Source organism: Sinocyclocheilus rhinocerous, unplaced genomic scaffold (assembly GCF_001515625.1).
Source record: "Sinocyclocheilus rhinocerous isolate Xijiao unplaced genomic scaffold, SAMN03320098_v1.1 scaffold374, whole genome shotgun sequence".
Taxonomy (NCBI): domain Eukaryota; kingdom Metazoa; phylum Chordata; class Actinopteri; order Cypriniformes; family Cyprinidae; genus Sinocyclocheilus; species Sinocyclocheilus rhinocerous.
The window spans coordinates 1-19273 of NW_015628519.1; the positions used below are offsets into that span (position 1 = coordinate 1).

The 19273-nt window shown below is 35.2% G+C and overlaps 4 protein-coding genes and 1 long non-coding RNA gene across 7 annotated transcripts; 2 read left to right on the top strand and 3 right to left on the bottom strand.

The window, feature by feature from the left end:
• Positions 1-3512: 3512 nt before the first annotated feature.
• Positions 3513-6607, top strand: LOC107737856 (ubiquitin-conjugating enzyme E2 G1-like). Its single transcript, XM_016549483.1, has 5 exons — positions 3513-3771; positions 4534-4636; positions 4770-4867; positions 4946-5124; positions 5772-6607. Exons 1-5 carry the CDS (start codon positions 3729-3731, stop codon positions 5856-5858), a joined length of 510 nt encoding a protein of 169 aa, XP_016404969.1. The 5' UTR covers positions 3513-3728; the 3' UTR covers positions 5859-6607.
• A 981-nt stretch (positions 6608-7588) lies between these two features.
• On the bottom strand, positions 7589-10007 carry LOC107737855 (actin-related protein 2/3 complex subunit 3). Its single transcript, XM_016549482.1, has 7 exons — positions 9902-10007; positions 9378-9477; positions 9174-9250; positions 8875-8943; positions 8613-8739; positions 8379-8473; positions 7589-7711 (listed from the first exon to the last, which is right to left on the bottom strand). The coding sequence occupies exons 1-7, from the start codon at positions 9905-9907 to the stop codon at positions 7649-7651; spliced, it is 537 nt and encodes a 178-aa protein (XP_016404968.1). The 5' UTR covers positions 9908-10007; the 3' UTR covers positions 7589-7648.
• Positions 10008-10629: 622 nt separating this feature from the next.
• On the bottom strand, positions 10630-12862 carry LOC107737860 (uncharacterized). The gene is made up of 4 exons (XR_001639834.1): positions 12675-12862; positions 12324-12432; positions 11037-11165; positions 10630-10866 (listed from the first exon to the last, which is right to left on the bottom strand). It is a non-coding gene; the product is annotated as an uncharacterized LOC107737860 (long non-coding RNA).
• A 72-nt stretch (positions 12863-12934) lies between these two features.
• On the top strand, positions 12935-15527 carry LOC107737857 (protein FAM216A-like). Of its 2 annotated transcripts, XM_016549485.1 has the most exons (7): positions 12935-13060; positions 13153-13181; positions 13911-14035; positions 14524-14650; positions 14754-14934; positions 15018-15100; positions 15227-15527. In XM_016549485.1, the coding sequence occupies exons 1-7, from the start codon at positions 12984-12986 to the stop codon at positions 15355-15357; spliced, it is 753 nt and encodes a 250-aa protein (XP_016404971.1). In that variant the 5' UTR covers positions 12935-12983; the 3' UTR covers positions 15358-15527. The 2 variants fall into 2 exon arrangements, with proteins under 2 accessions (XP_016404971.1, XP_016404970.1); XM_016549484.1 differs by having other exon boundaries at positions 15018-15527.
• Positions 15528-15533: 6 nt separating this feature from the next.
• Positions 15534-19043, bottom strand: LOC107737858 (vacuolar protein sorting-associated protein 29-like). 2 transcript variants are annotated; one of them, XM_016549486.1, is made up of 5 exons: positions 18957-19043; positions 18034-18045; positions 16348-16539; positions 16029-16264; positions 15534-15951 (listed from the first exon to the last, which is right to left on the bottom strand). In XM_016549486.1, the coding sequence occupies exons 1-5, from the start codon at positions 18957-18959 to the stop codon at positions 15834-15836; spliced, it is 561 nt and encodes a 186-aa protein (XP_016404972.1). In that variant the 5' UTR covers positions 18960-19043; the 3' UTR covers positions 15534-15833. The 2 variants fall into 2 exon arrangements, with proteins under 2 accessions (XP_016404972.1, XP_016404973.1); XM_016549487.1 differs by lacking the exon at positions 18034-18045.
• Positions 19044-19273: the final 230 nt, after the last annotated feature.

Below are 19273 nucleotides of genomic sequence, written 5' to 3' on the forward strand. Positions count from 1 at the left end.
TAAACAGGTAGTTATGCGGCCAAACATTTAAATATTTATTTATTTATTTTTATGTTGGTGTAGAAAGCAAGCTTCATTTTCTTCACATAGGGCTTTAGGTTGCACACTGCTTTTCACCATTACCCAGGCATCATTTGGAGAAAAGCTTATAACTTGAACATACAAGATAAGGCCACTCACTGCACACTGTCTCGCTGATGAAAAGGAGGAATGAAACGACATCATAAGATTAACTTGGACACGGGGTCTGCATGCTGTTTTGAAACACTACAGGCTCAGATAAAAAGATATGAAACTGCTAAATTAGTTTTGCTAAAGCTGGGTTGTCATGGAGATATGACATGGTGCTTTCCATGTCGCTTGTTTATAAGTCAATCTCCTAGTCAAATGTCATTCTGTCCAGTATTATTTGAAAGATAAATTTGCAAGAAATATTGACTAATTGATTCAGGTTCTGATAGTTGTTTAGAACACTTATGGATGAATGCAAAAAAAAAAAAAAACATTACTGTACACTGACATCTCTGTGGTTCCATAGAAGTTGATTTGTCTCATGGAAACAGAAATGTCCAAAAAAGGCAATCAGCAAAGATTCACAGCCCATCTGTCGAGGTCTCTGACAGTTGCAGTAGAAGGTGATTTTTCCTGACTGACAATATCTTGCATATCTTGACGCCTTAACCTCAAATTAGCTTGTTCTGTACTGGTTTATTCAAGATGAAAATAGCTGAGGGCTGAGATGGTGGTCCAGTTATGCTCTCCGATTATGTCTATGTAGAGTTTCAAACTATATACACCATATATATCATGACCATGCAAAATTATTATAATATTATATGTAAAAATAAATTATGTTATCTGCTTTCCATGGTCATTCAATTTATAGAAATATCTGAGAATTTTAAAATTGTGATTTCCAGGCCTGAAAGTCCTAAAAATGTATGTAGTTTTTTATTTTTTATTTTTAGTTATGCTCATAATTTCAAGGCATAGAATGTTTTGAATCTGAAAGGGTTGAAAATTCTTTATGCAGAAATCATAAATGACTAGAAAAATAATGGAATTTCAAAAGGTTGTGGAAACCTGGATGCTCAGGCGCATTTTCAGGTTTTCATTCCCTATATTAAAAAAACAGTATGTAAACCTTAAAAGAATAGTTTTTCATTTTTGGGTGAACTATTGCTTTAAAAAGAATGAAATTCAAACTATGAAATGCATAGGCATAAACTGCTACATTAACATTCACTTTATAAAGCTTTATAAAGAATACAAAAGATGTTCCCTTTTGCATTGCAATTCCATTCACTAAAAGGTCAGCCAAGCTAGTAATAGCCCATTTATCACACACCTCATGACTGACACATTAATTGCAGCAGGCTTGAGAGAGAAAGAGGAGCTCGGTCAGCATCTCAATGAAGTGTCAAGCTGTTCTGGCCAACCTGTTTGCAAGACTTTATGGATTTATGTCTGTAATGGCTTCCAATTAGCTACAAGATTCTTAAAATAATACAGGAGCTTTAAAATTTTTCTAGAATTGCACACACACTAGAATTGTTAACTAATATAACTATTTGCATTTTAGCCTTGGTGGTTTAAACAGGTGGTTGGATGAGAAAGATGAGTTTGATTGTTTGAATATAGTAATAAGGCATCCAACAGCTCAAGAGAAGAGTCAAATGTTTCCGTAAGATTGCGCTGTGTTCAGTGTACCATCACTTCTTTGTGTAATACAGTGGGTTGACAGTTGCATGCTAAACATGTAAACAAAAGATAAGGCACAAGACAAATCTCTGGTAACCATGCGACAGACAGATCTGAGAGGTATACCGTTCCTCAACGTGTGTGCCATCAGATGAAACATGCCAGGAAGAGTACACAAAGTCCTCCTTTTGTCACCTGAGCGCGGCTGTTTATTCAGAAACCCATCCCCTTGTTTGAGTTTCACGGATGTGGAATGTAGTTGCTAACAACTCTTTCCCATATTCAGTCTATGTTTGGTATCAGTTTCTGGTAAGGGAGCCAAATGTTTGCCTTTTATGGTTCTGTAAAAAAGCAAATGTAAGATTCTGGCATGTCAGGAGGATTGTAAAGCTCTCAAGATAAAGGATGGGCCAAGCTTTGTGAATCCTCTCAGATTCACTGATTCAGGCTGATCTGAAGACACAGTTTCGACATATTAAGATATTTGATCAAATCAATAAGCATATGTTATAATTGTATAATTTATTAGTAACTAAAAATAAAATTAAACCACAGCATGTCTTCTACTAAGTGACTTACCTAAGGGATGTTTTGGGAGAAAGTTCAAGTGAGCAGTGACTGCCATCTAGTGTATTTTATTTGTTATTGCAGGAAACATGTTGTCAGTATACAGTGAATAGCATTCACTGTCACTAATCGTTTATAATTAGTCAACATATGTAAGCTACACAAAACAAGGCTACGTGTATAAGCTACGTAAAACAAGGCCCAATACTGATTTGTCCGTATAGATTTTTCACAGGAGTTTAGGCTACCTGTATTTTGAATTATGCATTGTATTGTGTTGTGTTTTAGGGTTAAATGAAATGTCTTGGCAGAAAGGACAGTACTGTCCTGGTACCTAATGTAGCCTAATATGCAGTATAACTTTTCCGTATTTTCTAGGATTTTTTTCTTACAGTGTAGAAATGAAAAAGCAATAAAATATATAAACATAAACAATGTACAACTCTCAACACTGTTTTAAAAATTAATTGGAGGTGGTGCCATTCTTTTATTAATTTAGATAGGCCTATTAATTGTCTTTACTCTTTAAATTTACTTTGAAATCCACTTTTTCAAAACGGAGAAGGCACAGGCAATGTATACCAGTGTTATCTTAGCATTATTTATATACTATAATAATATTGATCACAATTATTAATTAGCTTTTGTTTTTATTTATTTATTTCGTTTTTTATAATTAAACTAAATTTTTCATTTTAGTTTTTGTATTTTTTGAGCTATTAGTCGTTTTATATTTCGTTTCTTTACAGCTTTCCTATTTCCATTATTTCAGTTTTAGTTTACTTTCACTTCAACTTATTTCAGTTACTTGGCAACATCTGTAGGCTAATGCTAGTAATCACTGTAATAAATTTTTTATTTTATTTTACGTATTTTAGTACTACACTTTATTCAATTTTATTTCAGCTTTATTTCATTTACCGAAAATAATTTTAAAGGATTTAGTTTTAGTTAAAAAGAACATTGCTACACATTTATAATTGCTATTCGACATCTATCCAAAATTTAGAAAAAGATCATTTCTAAATTAGATTATAGATGATTAAGGTTTATTTCTGTTCATAATAAAATATCACCTATATTTTCAGCAGAATAAATAAAGTGGTTGGTCCGGTTTACTTTGACTGTGTTTCAAAACCTAGTGACACAGCTACATAGACAGCAGTTTTATGCGTCACGGGCGAGCGCAGAATTTTTGGCCATCATAATTCGGAACGTGCCCAATGAAGATGCCCAAAACTGCTGAAGTTGGCAGCTACCTAGTGACACACAGCCTTGAGGTCAGTGCCAGTATCACATGTATCGGTTCTCGGCGCATGTGAAGTAGATTTCAAATACACAGTGCCGAAGTGCTGCGCGTCGAACAACTTTGATTGCCAACATTGATTTCTCTGAATTCTTTATTTCGTCCCATTTTTGTTGGAGACATTATTTATTTTGTTAATATTAGTTAAAATAAAATGACTGAGCAATCGGCCCTGCTTCTGCGAAAACAGCTAGCAGGTAGGTGGCTAACTGTTAGCGTGAGTAGTACAAAATTATGGCATACTAACTATTTTTATCCATACCATCAGCACTTTTAACTAAATTAGATAGTGTGTAACGAAACCCACTGTGTCAGTGTTTGTGTAAGAGCTTATGGGCCTCGTATTTCCACTTGTAAAGTTATAAGGTCAGAAGCTTGCTAGCATGCTAGCGCCTAATAAGTTGGTGAGGTATAAACATGTTGATCTCAAAGCTCATACCTTTTATTTAAGAAAATAGCCTATTTATTAAACATACTATTTTAGATATTTTAAAATAATGGCAATGAGTGGTAAAAACTAAGTTTACTGGTCATAATATCAGTTGACACGTGTTAGTATGCAGTGGACAAATTAAGAAACAAAACAGCAACTCGTTTAGATTTTGTATTAAAATTTAATCTTTTTTTAATGCCTTAAGTGATCACAATATAGTATGAAAAATAGCTATTTAGATTAACTTGAAGCCCTCATTACATAGCAGAAAATGTAAGTTAATATCCAGTATTGCCAGATACATATTCTAAATTACAATACATATTATATTTTTTTACACGCACACAAATATGTATATATAATCATATTATTTTTTGTGATCAACATGTTTATACCTCACTAACTTGTTCAAAACCTTTGACCTTATTATTTTACAAGTTTACACACACACACACACACACACACACACACAAATACATTCTAGATTCTATTTTAAAATAATATCTCTTTGTTTTACATCTTGCAGAGCTCAATAAAAACCCAGTGGAAGGTTTTTCTGCTGGTCTGATTGATGATGATGATATCTACCAGTGGGAGGTTGTCGTGATTGGCCCTCAAGACACACTGTTGTAAGTAACCAATCCTGTTACCAGCCATGTGTTGTTTGGGTTTAGCTGTAAGAGTGGCCAGTTGACTAATCTAGTCTTCTCAAATCTTGTCTAACCAAACTGTTTATTCACTTTTTCTGTTTTTGATTTACAGCGAAGGTGGATTTTTTAAGGCGCATCTCATTTTCCCTCATGATTACCCACTTCGGCCTCCCAAGATGAAGTTTATTACGGAGATTTGGCATCCTAATGGTGAGTGCATGTTGGTGAAATCGTTGTCCACATAGAGGACTGGCACAGGCACTGATATCAATCTTCGTCTCTAACCAGTCGCAAAGAACGGGGATGTGTGCATTTCCATCCTTCATGAGCCAGGAGAGGACAAATTTGGCTATGAGAAACCTGAGGAACGTTGGCTGCCCATCCACACAGTAGAGACCATCATGATTAGTGTGATCTCCATGTTAGCTGACCCCAATGGTGACTCACCAGCCAATGTGGATGCAGCTGTAAGTTTACAGATTTTTGATGATACTGAATCACGTTTTATAAATCGCCATGAAACCACAATAAACATCAGTATATTGTCAAACTTTGAAGTGTAGCTCATATAACTCATTGTATGCTCCCTAGACGTTTACATTTAGAGAAAATATTGATGTATTGCATTCCCTTCAGTTTATTCTTTAAGTTTTCTTTAATTGGTTTTAAAAAGATCTTAAATTTACCTACATAAAACATGCAGAAACCCTGTCATTTCTAATAAACACTGAAATATTCCATAAAAATAAGAAATGGTCAATTTAGATTTCATGGTGACCTTATCCTTTCATCAGAATGTACTAAATGGAACGAGTTTATTTATTTATTTAGGTAGGAAATGCAGCCTTTCTAAAATGTTGGCATATGGATAATGCATTACTATAACACATTATTATTGTAAAAATGGTTACAGCATTAATGGCAAATAATGAATAATGAATCATTTTAAAAAGAAGCGTTTCTATTTAAGCATCTACATCCTGGATAAAAAAACTCAAGTCCCACATGCATTAAAAAAAAAAAATTTCACTCCAAAATGTCACTTAATTTAAATAAAATGGGTTTTAAATGCAAGTTCATGACTGAAACTCTCACATTTGTGATTGGCTTGCAGAAAGAGTGGCGAGAGGATCCCAACGGTGAGTTCAAGAGGAAAGTCGCCCGCTGTGTGAGGAAAAGCCAAGAAATGGCATTCGACTAGACGCCCCATCACTGTTTCGTTTAGTACATATCAGTTCCCATCTCCATATCTTGAGGTCAAAGACAGTTTGAGGATTTATTTCAGCATTGATTTTAAAACCCATGACAAGCTCATATCAATTTAATAGTCTTTAACTGATGTGTTGGATCATGTGTAGGCAAAGCTTCATCGCGTGTATTGAATTCTAACCAGCCCCCCTTGACATGCCAATTACAAACTTAATAGGCGATCACCTTTATTTTAGTCACCAGTTATTTGGGTTTGCACCATTTAGGGATATCAGAGCAAAGCCACCGTAGAATAATTTATTTTCTTTTTTTATCTGAATGTGTGAGTTATAGCACGTTTTGTTAATGTCGATTACCCTCCACCCTCTAGTGTGTCTGAATTATTTATTATCTTAATTATGATGAATGTACTGCATGACACTTGTGTTTTGACTCGCTTTTTTATCTGCCACTGAGCCATCAATTTTGAACGAAGTCTTTTATGCAATTCTGGTGTGTTTTGTGCGTTTATGGTACTAGTAGAGGCTGATGGTCAGAATCGATACTGATTTCTCTTCTCACTGACATGTCGGACAGCCCTGTTCCCTTAAAAAACAACAAAACAATACCGCAGAAGTCTCTCAAAGGGCCATCTCTTTCTCTGCTGCCTTAAGTTGTTCTCCTATCGGAAAGGAAAATTGTATTCAGTGATGTCAAGTCCGTCTCAATGTCTAGTCTGTTTTTGAGCTGGAATCCTCTTTTGGACAAACCAAAAAGTTCGATATTTGCATGAGACAGAGAGAATATTTTTTGTATAAATGGTAAGCTCAAAAGCTGTATTTTGTGTATGTAAATATGATGTATTGTACCATAGCTCTATCAGTCATTTGTTTGTGATGTTTCCCCCACATGTAGTTTTGAAATCACATTTATGACTGTATCCTGTTCACTCTTTTGTTCCCCAAAGGTCCCATCATGTAAATTACTCATTAAAATGTAGCATTTGTCTTACATATCTAGTGTTTGTCCTTATGTCTTGCCTTTGTCTTGTTGTTTATGTCTTGTGTCAGTCATTTTGTCTTGTTGTTTATGTCTTGTGTCAGTCATGTCAAAAGCAGTTACCTCTAACTTCTAAAGGTGCATACGATTCTTGGCAACACATCTTTTAGGATCTTGTCTGTGTCAGGTCTGTTGGGTGTTGTGTACTAATGCAAATGTAATTCTATTGTTCTAAAGACAGAAAACTATTTTAAGCAATAAGTCGTGCATTTCCAGTTGGTCTTAGTCACGTTTTGATCGATTCAGTGGTGTGTTACTGGTGTGAAACTCACTTTTCTCCAATTTGAGTGGCAGAATATTGATTTTTGAGCACTAAATATGGAGGAATGTCATTTCTTTCTGCAGCAATCATTTATGCACTTTAATAAGTTCAGATAAATAAAACAATTATGAACTCACTACACACCAAGCAGTGTTGTTATTGTTAACTGAAACAATTAAGAATTGTTTTTAGTAATTGAAATAAGGCTGAGATAAAATACTTGATATTAAATATTAGATGAAAAACGTAGAAATGAGAGATATCGCCTAGCTGGTTCTCTTTAATAGATTTTTATTTGATTGGCTCCTGTTTCATATGACAGGCCAGAAATCAAATATACTTGATAATCGCCAGTAAAAAAAATCTCAGGGTAAACACACTCGCATACACATTAAAGAAGAAAAAAAAAAAAAACAGACATCAAAGAAAAAAATCCATCCACATCCCACGCAGAAACACCAAGAGAGATCCTGAGCGGTTTCTTACTGGCCAGGTGCAGACAGACTTTTGTTCATGAACTGTTTCTTCACAAAACACACCCACCACTATAAAAGATGAAAAGAAATTATCAACATTTGAATTTAGTTTAATATCATGAATTTGAAACATTTCACATAAGACACTAATAATGTTTCGGTGAATCTCAAAAAATGGTTAAGAAATGTCCAAGTTATATTTCAGTGTCACCAAGCAATGTGCTTAGTTCAATTGAAATGAAAATAATGTCACCGTGAAAAAAAAAAAACATCACTAAGCAACAACTTTTTACAGTAACAGGACAGAAAAAAAAATTGCTTAAATGTCTTGCCACAATATAAAAAAATGTGTTTTCGCAACAATTTTTGGTTTGTAATATTACAGTAACAAGACTTGGGAGGAAACGTGTTTATATGTCATGAATATAATGTTACAATGCACAAAACCCTCAAAAACAATTATTTAAACATAATCATTTAAACAAAACATATGTTGCACAGACTTGAGGAAATACGTGTCCTGTTTAAAAAATTCTAAAAAAACTCTTAAACTAACTTTTCTTTTTGCATTGTAGTAACAAGACTTGAGGAAAACTGTTCTTAATTGTCATTAAAATGTCACAGTGCACAAAATTTTTTATCAATTAACTAAATGAATAAAATGCCTATAAAAACCTCTCTTGCTTTTGTCAATCACCTTGATTTGACTGATAAATAATATTTCAATATGCCTCACCTTGCTTGGTTTGTCTGTCTGAGGGTCGAACACACGGTCACACAATCTCAGTCCCGTCTCCTGTCGGATCTGTTGCAGGTAAGCTCTCATCGTTTCTGTCCAGGAGAAAAACACAGTATCTAGATCAATTCTGTAATCAGCAATAAAACTGCTAATAAACTCATCATAATGAAGGTCTTAGTGGATGTGCAAAACAACTAGACCCAAGTAAGTTTTGACTTCACTGTGCCATACCATCCTCCTGTTTGTTAGAGGGTTTAGCATACATGGCATTCAGAGGGAAGCCAGGTTCTCCAGGGATGGGAAAGTTGGTAATTCCCAGCGTGTACATCTCCTTCTCTCCTTGACCCCTTGAACTGCACTATAAATCATTTATGAGATTGTAGTTAGATAATGTATGAAGAATAAACTATGAGAAAAACGAACAACACCTGACAAATGATTCATCACTGACTGTTTGAAATATACAATGAAGCTTTTATGCTTCAACAGTTACCTTCTGGAGCTTCTTGAGGCATTCAGAGATGTAAAGAGTGGTGTAGATCAAAGTTCGATCTGCCTCATTCTAACAAAAGTATAAAAGTGAATATTTCAATACAAAATCTCAACAATAAAATAAAAAGACATATGAGAGATAAAAAAACAAAACTGTGTATATGCATATATAAAGAGTTTAAATCAGAATACAGTGAGAATATGTATTCTTCTCTCTCAGGTCAGAACTATGAATGCATGTTAAGACACACAAGGCATTTTTTAGGCTCCAGCACAGCATGCTACAGTCATTCGTCTTACCTTAATTTCATAATTCTTGAAGAAAACATTGGCTTTGAAGTAGTAGATGGCCTCATCGATAATATCTGTGTCTTTGGCTGAATATAGAAACAGGAAGGAAGAGTCGATTTGTCAAATACCCTTTACTAGTGATGGCCATTTAAGGAAGAAACACATACAACTCTGACCTCACAGGACTGTCTGAATTCAAGCAACCTTTCTTACTTTCTTTAGGAGCAGGACCCTTAAACTGTGTTTTGAGAGGCAGCAATGCCATATTCCCCACCAGTTTGGTGTCTGCATCCATCAGGGTTGAGTGGTAAGCCTGAAGAGAGTGGAACATCACAAAAAATACAAGAGTTACTAAGTAATATTTCTTTAATATAGTAAATTTGTTTTAAAATGACCAATGTTTAAAGAAAATCAGTGATCACTGAGCTGAATGCAAATGAGGAACTCCAGTTGTTTGCATCATGGACAGATGCACAAATTCTGTTTCTAACAACACATTTCTGACACGTACATATACACATCTGGCAATGATGCATAAATATCAAAAACATAATACAATATGTATTTGTAAAACTGTTACATTTGTAGAAAAATGGCCAGAGTAGGTTAGCTCTATGGCTAATAACGCTAAAATATTTTTCTAGTTCGCCACTACTCTAAAACGTGGCACAACAAACTGCTCATAACACAAACAATTGCGCTCGCCGTCTAAATTGTTACGTTTAATGATTTCTTACCGGCATTTTGGCGCAATATGTCCCAAATCTTGCAGGCAAAATGAATATGTCAACGCTGCAAGACGCCGCTTCCGCTGTGACTGTCCCACCCAACACCGATACAGGAAGTTTCCAGTGCAATATCCCGCCATAACCACTGGGGGGCGCCGAGGATACCAGCTTTGCCTCAGTTGTTTTTTTCCCCGCAAAATGTCTTTTAAGATTTTTAATATCACTTATTTTAAGTTATCTAAATATGTTACATGTGCCATTTAAAAAAATGTCCACACACACAATTTTGATGTACCTACCAAGACAACATAGGAAGTACATTAGGATGTAACCAAATATTGATGGGGCCAAATATATAATCTTAACTGTCCACTATTGAAGAACTCATAATGATAAGCTACTATTCCACGTCTCCATCAATGTGTTTCTAAGGCTGATGATACACGGGTCAACTTTTTGAGCAATATTGCCATCAACGGGCACCAAGTTGAGACAGGGCCCACGACCAGATATATATAAATAGAAAATTGCTACCCATTCTCAATGGTAAAATGTGCCCGAGCAACATTGCTTAAAATAGTTGCCCGTAAAAACTGCTCACAATGTTGCCCCGTGTATCATCAGCCTAAGGATTCTACACCACTGGGTTGTGACAGATGTAATGGCTGGATTTTTAAACAAAATTAAAACACCACATTTGTAATTTCCATATTTTTATTGCAAAAATAAATATGCACTTTTAAAAAATGGATTACATTTTTATAAAACTCTGTTAAGATCAAGAGGCATTGCACAGGTTATGGTTGCATCCTTCATCTAATGACATTATGAATGACAGTGACACAAAATATAGTTTAAATAAATGAAACTCTTAATTGAACAAATCTGGCTGGCTTTCAAGTGTGATCCCAAGAATCGTCTCCGTCTTGGAAGAACTCATCAAAATTTGTGTTACTGGGTTCCCCATCAATTTCCTGGAATAAAAATAAAAGGAAAAAAAGAGCAGTTGTGCGAAATGCTAATTTTGTTGTAATCTAAAACTAATTTAGTCTAAACAACTGTTTTTGTAATAAACAAGCTACAGAAATATATATTTGAATCAAACATCAGTTCACAGCATATGGCAGTAATCTTATGCACAGACCTTGGGCTCTTTAAACTCCAGGTCTTCACCATATTGTATGGAGAAATCAATGTGCTGCAGGACAATGTTGATGCCCTCCTCATCAGCGCGGTCAAAGGGCAGGAAACGAACCATACTGTAATCATCAATCTAAAGAAAACAGTGTCGTCTTAGTAATTTACTACAGAACGATTGTAAACTTTACCTGGATCAGTTCTCGAATGTCTGTATACGGTGAAAATGGTAACAACACATTAAATGTCTTTAAAAATAAGCATGTTACAGAAATGACATTTATTGAGCTCATGGTCCATAGAGTTTGTCCTCTGTCTGAGAGGGAGTGTGACTGAATTTTTCGGCAAAAAAAGGCTTTTGAATGTAAACCTACATACAGTTTTATCTGTCGGATGTTGTTTTTAATTTAAAGGAATAGTTCACCCAAGAATGACAATTTTGTCATTATTTACTCACTCTCATGTCGTTCCAAACCTGAATAAGTTTCTTTCTTAAGCTGAACACAGAAGAAGATATTTTGAAGAACCAAACAGTTGTTGGTCCCCATTGACTTCCATAGTAGGGAAAGAAATACTAAGGAAGTCAATGGGGGCCATCAACTGTTTGATTACCAGCATTCTTCAAAATATCTTCTTTCATGTTCAGCATAAGATAGAAACTCATCCAGGTTTGGAATGACATGAGGGTGAGTAAATGATGACAACATTTTCATTCTTGGGTGAACTATCCCTTTAATGTCAAATGTTAAAAATGTCAATAAAGGCTACTTTGGCTTTGAGGTAGGGGCAGTTGCAACCCTACTTATCAAATACAAATTATATGACTTTTGAATGTTTTAATATGCAAAGTATTTATTTGAAGGCTCTGACCTCTTAACTTTAAAGAATTATAATGAAATCAAAATTCATTACCTGTCTATTTTCTAAATGCATATGATCCCATCTTATTGTGAATGATTCATCCACATATTTGCTTCTCTTTTTTGACCTTGAAATATTTAATTAAAAGGTCATTTAATCTATTATAATTTGATATTTTTATATTATTTACAATAAATACCAAAATCATTTATTATTATTATTTTAAAAAGCTTGAAATCTTGTTTTTTTTCTCAATGCAAATAATTACAAAATGTAAATAATGACACAATTACTGTCTGCACATTAGTTTGGCAGTCAAACACTTGACTGCATTTGTTTCTCATGATCCTAAAAACCTTCTGATATAAACTGCTCAAAATATCTGAGAGTGTATTTTACTGTGTGTGTGTGTATCTATATATTGATTCCTGACCTGCCATGACAGGATACTCAAAATGCTCTGCAGCTGGATCCAGATTCACCACCTGTACAGATCGGTCGAGGGCATGACAATGCTCTAACATTGTGGCACAGTAAGTACTCTGAAAAATACAGAAAATAAATTGGATTCAATATAAGAATCACGATACCCCATAGGCAACGATACATTTTTTGGTTCTAGTATTGTACTTAGACTAAAATAAATACGATCAATGCAGACCAGACTTAAGTTTTAGATTTAACACTCGATCACAGATACGCACACAATAAAATAAAATCATAATTGTTAGGATCATTTAGTATGTTAACTCAACTAACGTTAGTCCTCCTGGTACTGAATTACCTTTCCACTTCCGGCAGGACCCATCACTAGTTGCGCGTATCGAGGCATTGTTAATTCTCCTGCTCCGACAGCACTAGATGGTATGCCGTTTTCACTTATTTCACACAAAAAAACGTTATTTGCCTCAGCAATATGTTCCACTTACAATATCTACAGTAGCCATGCTGTTTTCCGTCACCTACGGAAGCCCGCTGAGGTCAAAACACTGGAAACTCACTCGCGCACGCACGCGCAGTATCGGATGCGATTACAGTCGCCTTATATCACTTGTAAATATTCTACAAGTCTCAGTTCAGGTAACACTCCGGCATGAAAAAGCACGTGAAATTCCTTGAAAACAGCGATAAAAGTCGTCTGTACCACAAAAAGTCGCTTTTGCCTTTAAGGTAAGCCTCAGAAATATCATACAACGGCTATGCAAATTATTGTGTTGTTGTCACATTAATTATGTATTTCCTATGATATAATATCTTGACAGGCCATCTGGTCTCAATCATGTGCAAACTGGTAAGTTTGTTCCGTATATAATTATTAATTGGTCAGATTAGCAATTGCTGCCTTTGTACTGTAATTGCTATGACCTATATATATACACACAATGTAGGGGCCTATATAATGTAAATATACCACCTAAATTCTGTTAAGTTTTTGTTGGTTAAATAGGTTGAACTTCACACTATTTTTAATGGAAACGATACTTGAGGATTTGCAAAATTAAAATTATATTAATGTCAGCTAATTTGCCACTTCCTATAATTTTATTGTCCTATACGAGCAAACAGGCTGGCTTTAAAATAATTTTGTATAATTTACATAACTTAAGTGCATTATTTTGCATGTTTTAATGTCCTAAAAATGTTAGTTCTTGAATCACATCACTGCATTTCTACAGCACTCTTCTGTTATATACATCTGCAATAGCATTTACAGTAAGTTTGAACTCAAAACACAACCATTTTATCTCCCTAGCAACCTGACAGGTTTTTTCCATACGGCTACAGTAGCAAGCTTAATCTGTGTAAATTACAGAAACATTACACCTGTATAATTTGGACAGAGTAACCAGAGTCTCTGACCCAATTGAGTGGGACCAAACAGGCATTCCAAAAAAATCCTCTGAAGACAAACGGCTTTCATATGTATAGCAGATTATTATTACTTTATTAATATTTGTCATGTGAACTGTAACTAATATTCAATTAAAGGACTTAATTTTTCTTTAATTTTTTTATCCAGGCAAAACAAGCTCAGTATTTGGACACAAAATACAAAGACCTGCAACTGTACAAGTGCCAGAACAAGATCGGGGCATTAAAACTATTCATATCCCTAAGACCATAACTGCTGCTCCATTTTTACAGGTATTTCATGAAAATATACACGACCAGTCAAAAGTCTGCAATAAGTAGAGTCTCCTATGGTTTTATTTTATTAAAATGAAAGTAATTGTGAAATATTATTACAATTTAATTTTTTTACTACATTTTAAGATGTCGTTTATCGCTGTGATGGCAAAGATTAATTTTTGGCTGCCGAAAATGTAGCTTTGCCATCACTGGAATAAATTATATTTTAAAATATATTCAAATAGAAAACGGTTATACATTTTTAAAATAATATTTCATAATATTGCTGTTGGTACGGTATAAAAAAATGCAGCCATGGTGAGCATAAGAGACTTATTACAACAACATTAAAAAAAACATAATTATTCAAAACTTTTGACTTTTTTATTTTTTGCAATGAATTGATAAATATATCTGATAAAATTACAATGGTAGGACTGGTTCAGCAGCCATTAAGAAACTTATGCCAAGTAACTCAAAATCCATATTAACTTTATTTTCAGCACCCAGGCCTGACACCCGGACAGAAGCGTTTTCTGTATAGTATCGCAGAGGCCTACAGTAAAGAGCACATGCGGCAGTTAATATGTCAACACTATATGAATGTATTGCACCGCTGTATCAGGACAGGTGAACCATCGCCTCTTATAACATAAGCATATTTACCTGTATTAGCAAGACCTTTCATTACAATGAAATATGTAATATATAATTTAATATACTTCATATTCAGTGCCAGATGCGAATGTGAATCTAAACGTGAAGCTGCAGATGTCAACATGCACCCCACAAGAGGAGCCCACGACAAATTCTCAAAGTACATCTACGAGCAAGACAAAAGAAAGTGGAAAAAGATCTTCAACCTCAGAGAAAGTCAAGAAAACAACTTTACCTAAAATTGTCAAGCATCAAAGGTAAGAAAATGATGCCACCTGTAAAAATGCTAAAACACTGTTGAAAGAAATAGCTGTGATCCTAATATTCAACTACTACACAGAATATCCTCTGGATTTGCAAAATCAAACAAAATACATTCAAAAAAGAGAAGGACTACCATTTCAAAACATGCTTCGTCACGGGGTAGGTTTGTTACTTTACAGACTACAAATAGTGTGATATACATGATTCTTTACAATTCTGATATTATGAACAAGTCAGGTTCATGTTTTGTGCTAAACATTATTCAAAATGGACTTAAATTTCCAGAATCACATCCATGGGAAGATGACTTTGAATGGGAGGGGGCTGAAATGGACTCTTATATTGCTGGACACATGAGTGGCCTGTCTTTCAATGAATCGGAAGACGATGATGAGGACTTTCTATTCCTTAGCTAACACATCAATCTGTTTTATTTGTCATTTGTGAAAAATACCTAACAAGATCATTCTTAAAACATACCCAACACGATCCAGTTTTAAGTAAAAAGCTGTTCCAGACATTTCAAAATAGTCATTTTAATAATGTGCATTCTGTGTTTTCTTATAAAATAAAAAACAAAATGACACTGCTTATGTGATGTGGGGTTTTATTTTATGAAAGATGACTTAACATGGACCTTGAACAATTAATAGGGCACATAACATATTTAGAAGACTAATTTGCACTAACATTATGCAAATAATGCAGCATTATTGCATCCTCAACAACTATCTGCTGAAACCAAAACGCTGACATTCTGGTGACATATAAACAGTATTATATATTACATTAAAATATAGCGTAACGTTATGATACAGCATTTGTGACGTTCAGGTGAGAGGGAATGACAAGATTAGCATCCTGAAAGAAGGCAGCTGACAGTATCCGCACTCTAAGACTTTTTGTATTCGATTCTCTCGACTTTGACGTCGTCTCCAATGAGCTGATAGACATACGTTACCACTGTAGATGCTTGAATGTCCATCAAAACAAACGATGGTGTGATGTTGCTGGAAAGAGACAATCACAAATCATGTAATTACCTGCATATAACACGATGTGGAGGATATAAAAGTAAATGTTATACCTTTCCAGTGCACTATAGGCCCCTGTGGCAGATCCAGGGTTAATATAAAATCTATTTTCATTCTCAAAAGCCTCAAATTTGTGTGTGTGACCAGAAATGAGGATATCCACATCCAGCTGCCTCTGAAGCAGTGCCAAGCTCGCCATGTCACCCCACGGGATCACCTGGTGTCCGTGGATCAGACCGATTTTGAACTGCCCCACTGTCACCACCTTCTGCTCTGGATAATTCAAGTTCTGTCCATTAAAACAAGCAATGTGAAAGGTTAAAAGAGTGCATGAACAACTACGAAAAACAGAAATAGGAACTAAAAGCCAACCTCATCGAAGTCTCCTCTGACAATGTGCACGTCTCCAGCGAGTGTTTTCAGGTAGTCGTAGCTCTCCTTTGTACAAAGGTTTCCCGTGCAGAGGATGTGCTGAATCTTGCCAGGCACTAGCAACTTCTTGAATTTGGCAGGCAGGGTGTTGCATCGGTGGGGAATGTGAAGGTCACCTAATACAAGGACCAACTAATGGCGAAATAAAACTGGTTAGTGTTCAAACCTTAGTTGTTGGACACTGAGAGTGAAGGACTAGTGAAGTCGTAAGCAAAGAATTGCTGTCTGAATGAAATCTTTAATAACAACATTTGGGAGAAAATGTTTTGCCTATCTATTTGGAAGCATTAATGTGTCAAATTTTCTTCAGACAGCAATCAAGTCAAAGCTGAGCACAAGAGAGCTGATTCTAACACTGTCTGTTCTGTTGAATTTGCTGGACCTAAAACAGGCTGAGATCAAACCGTTCACATACATGCCTAAAAATGTTCAGTAGATTCATATCTTTGGTACTATAGAAAACAGAGATCTTATGGAATGCACTTAAGATTTTTTTTCAATAAAAAAACACAGCTGAACATTTGAAGACAACAAGGCTATGTTTGAAATAGCATACTAGCATCCTACACTGTGACTGCATCAGAAATCACATCCTTCCCTACAATATAGCAGGCAAAAAAACAGTATGTGAAAAGAGTGGTGTGTCCGTAGTATTCATAACACAAAAAGAAAAAAGTACCCAAATGACAATGCCAAAATGGCAAATTCAGAATGTCTGGATTAAATTAATAATTCACACATTCATAATATATAGAACATGCTTTTTTTAAAGCTTGCATTAAGCGTTAAAAAAATTATTCAAAGGAAGCACCTACTCAGAGAACGTGCCATTTCAGACGCAGCCTTATTATTTCTGCAAAATGTAGCAATATGAGATGCAGTATGCACATTTTATGTATGCAGTGTGCGATATTTTGTTATTTGACTGCCTGAAGTTATGACATTTGGACACAAAACTGGACGCAAATTGACTGTTTTTATTTCTAATGCCAAATTTACACTGCAAAGGTGGCACATAAGAGCTTCTGAAATGCTATTTAGGTGTCTTTACACAGACTGTTTAATGCTGCTCAGAGATAACATAAATGTATTACAAATGTATATATTGATACTAGAGGCTGAGCAAGCATAATTTAGTCATGATTTTATGTGGCATTGCACCTTTTTAACTGCATTTTGAGAAGGCACAAAGCAGGCTTTGTAAAGACACCTTAATATCATTGAAGAGTACATTAGTATCCCATTCCAAACATAAGCCAATATTCTTATGAGACCAGTATGTTTGACCAAGTCTCAATGATACTCCATTTACCTTGTGTTTAATATATACCTCACAATGTTTATAAAATATGCATTATGCAAAACGTTCCTGTAGAATGCTTAGAAACAGGACTATATATACTCAACATGGTGTTCAATTCTCAATCATTCTTCAAGCTGATAATTAGATTATTAACTTGATGATCACAGAAATTAGTTTCACTTGATGAAGAACATTGTAAACCCAGAGCAATGCAAACAAAAAGCAAGACTGAAGGTGAGAGGATCCAGCAGCCCAGAGGAAACAGCAGCGCTAATCTAAAATTGAGAAAACTGTGAGCAGGAGAGGTCTGGAGAGGCACTTACTCTGTGACCAGCCTGAATACGATGCAGAGGTCGGGATGGGGAACAGTGGGTGAGGAAGGGTGTGAGGGAGGGGATGTGGATGCATGATCACAACAAAAAACAACATACAAAAGATGAAAGACAGAAAGAAAACTGAAACAAAGTGGATAAATAATATCAACTGGAAACTCAACATAAATTGGATTGAATGTTAGCTGATTGTGGTTGGTGAATGGATGGCACTTGCAGGCGGTTAGTGTGAAGCTTGGGGTAAGAGCTGCCGAGGCTTCCCATAAGAACATAGTATCACTTTCAAAAGCATTTCAATGACAACGATTCGATTTGAAAGCACTATATAATGTAAAACGGATTTGGACCGATATTTATTGCAGCGCAAATACATTTTAAAACGTTCCTCTTCGGGTTTAAACAGCTAACACAAACAAGACACTGTGAAATGAATACAAAGTAATATGTATAAAAAAAATGCTTTGGCTGTACTGCCAATACAAACATTTAATTTTGTAAACATATGCAATATAATTTGTAATATAAAGTATACTAGAATAACCGTTTTATGTTAGCCACTGTAGCCTAGCAAACTGTTACTGGACTAAGCCTTTAGTACTAAGACACTATACCAAGTATCGCAACGCTGAAAAGTATAATTAGTTCATATATCAAAGAATATATTTCGAGTGTCATTGATTTAATCTATTTAAAAGATATTGACTGACTACATCCTGACTCGATAGTGTTGTGAACATGGGCTGAATCACTCAGGCAGCGCTAGCTCGCTGCTGTCATGTGACCCTTCTGTTCTAAAATGCCAGATTTTTGGGAAAGCAGCTTAAATATCTACTCGGACGCATGGTTTTAATGATAAGTTAAAACGGACGAGTATTTTCTGATAAGGAAACCGGTTCTGATAAATGAACACGTACCATTTTTGTCCAGCTGCGTGTTTGAAACGGAGCTCAGGAAGCTGATGTTGACTCGTAAGGCCAGAAACTCAATGTTGCCAGATCACGCTAGAAAAATAAACAAGCTCATTAAAAAAGCTCAAAACTAAAATTCGCTTATAAAAAGAGCACCTGGCAACACACTTCAGCCAGGCAAAAGAACGCCAGCGCCATCTGGCGCTAATCTAAAGAAATTACTTACTTAAGATGTTCGGTTGTTTACTGAATTTATTGTATATAAACGTGTATGTCTGTAATTGAATGTTTTCATTTTTACTTCTGTTTATTGCTTGGTGTAT

Excerpts from the sequence above, each read along its gene's own strand:
- LOC107737856 (XM_016549483.1), top strand. The coding sequence starts at position 3,729 with ATGACTGAGCAATCGGCCCTGCTTCTGCGAAAACAGCTAGCAG. Across the intron at positions 4,637-4,769 it reads GGCCCTCAAGACACACTGTT|CGAAGGTGGATTTTTTAAGG; the intron begins GTAAGTAACCAA and ends TTTGATTTACAG. Across the intron at positions 4,868-4,945 it reads GGAGATTTGGCATCCTAATG|TCGCAAAGAACGGGGATGTG; the intron begins GTGAGTGCATGT and ends GTCTCTAACCAG.
- LOC107737855 (XM_016549482.1), bottom strand. Across the intron at positions 9,251-9,377 it reads GGGTCCTGCTCCTAAAGAAA|CCAAAGACACAGATATTATC; the intron begins GTAAGAAAGGTT and ends TTCTATATTCAG. Across the intron at positions 8,944-9,173 it reads TCAAGAATTATGAAATTAAG|AATGAGGCAGATCGAACTTT; the intron begins GTAAGACGAATG and ends TACTTTTGTTAG.
- LOC107737857 (XM_016549484.1), top strand. The coding sequence starts at position 12,984 with ATGAAAAAGCACGTGAAATTCCTTGAAAACAGCGATAAAAGTCGTCTG. Across the intron at positions 13,061-13,152 it reads AAGTCGCTTTTGCCTTTAAG|GCCATCTGGTCTCAATCATG; the intron begins GTAAGCCTCAGA and ends ATATCTTGACAG. Across the intron at positions 14,935-15,017 it reads AAAATTGTCAAGCATCAAAG|AATATCCTCTGGATTTGCAA; the intron begins GTAAGAAAATGA and ends ACTACTACACAG.
- LOC107737858 (XM_016549486.1), bottom strand. Across the intron at positions 16,265-16,347 it reads TCAGAGGAGACTTCGATGAG|AACTTGAATTATCCAGAGCA; the intron begins GTTGGCTTTTAG and ends TTTAATGGACAG. Across the intron at positions 15,952-16,028 it reads GCCTATAGTGCACTGGAAAG|CAACATCACACCATCGTTTG; the intron begins GTATAACATTTA and ends GTCTCTTTCCAG.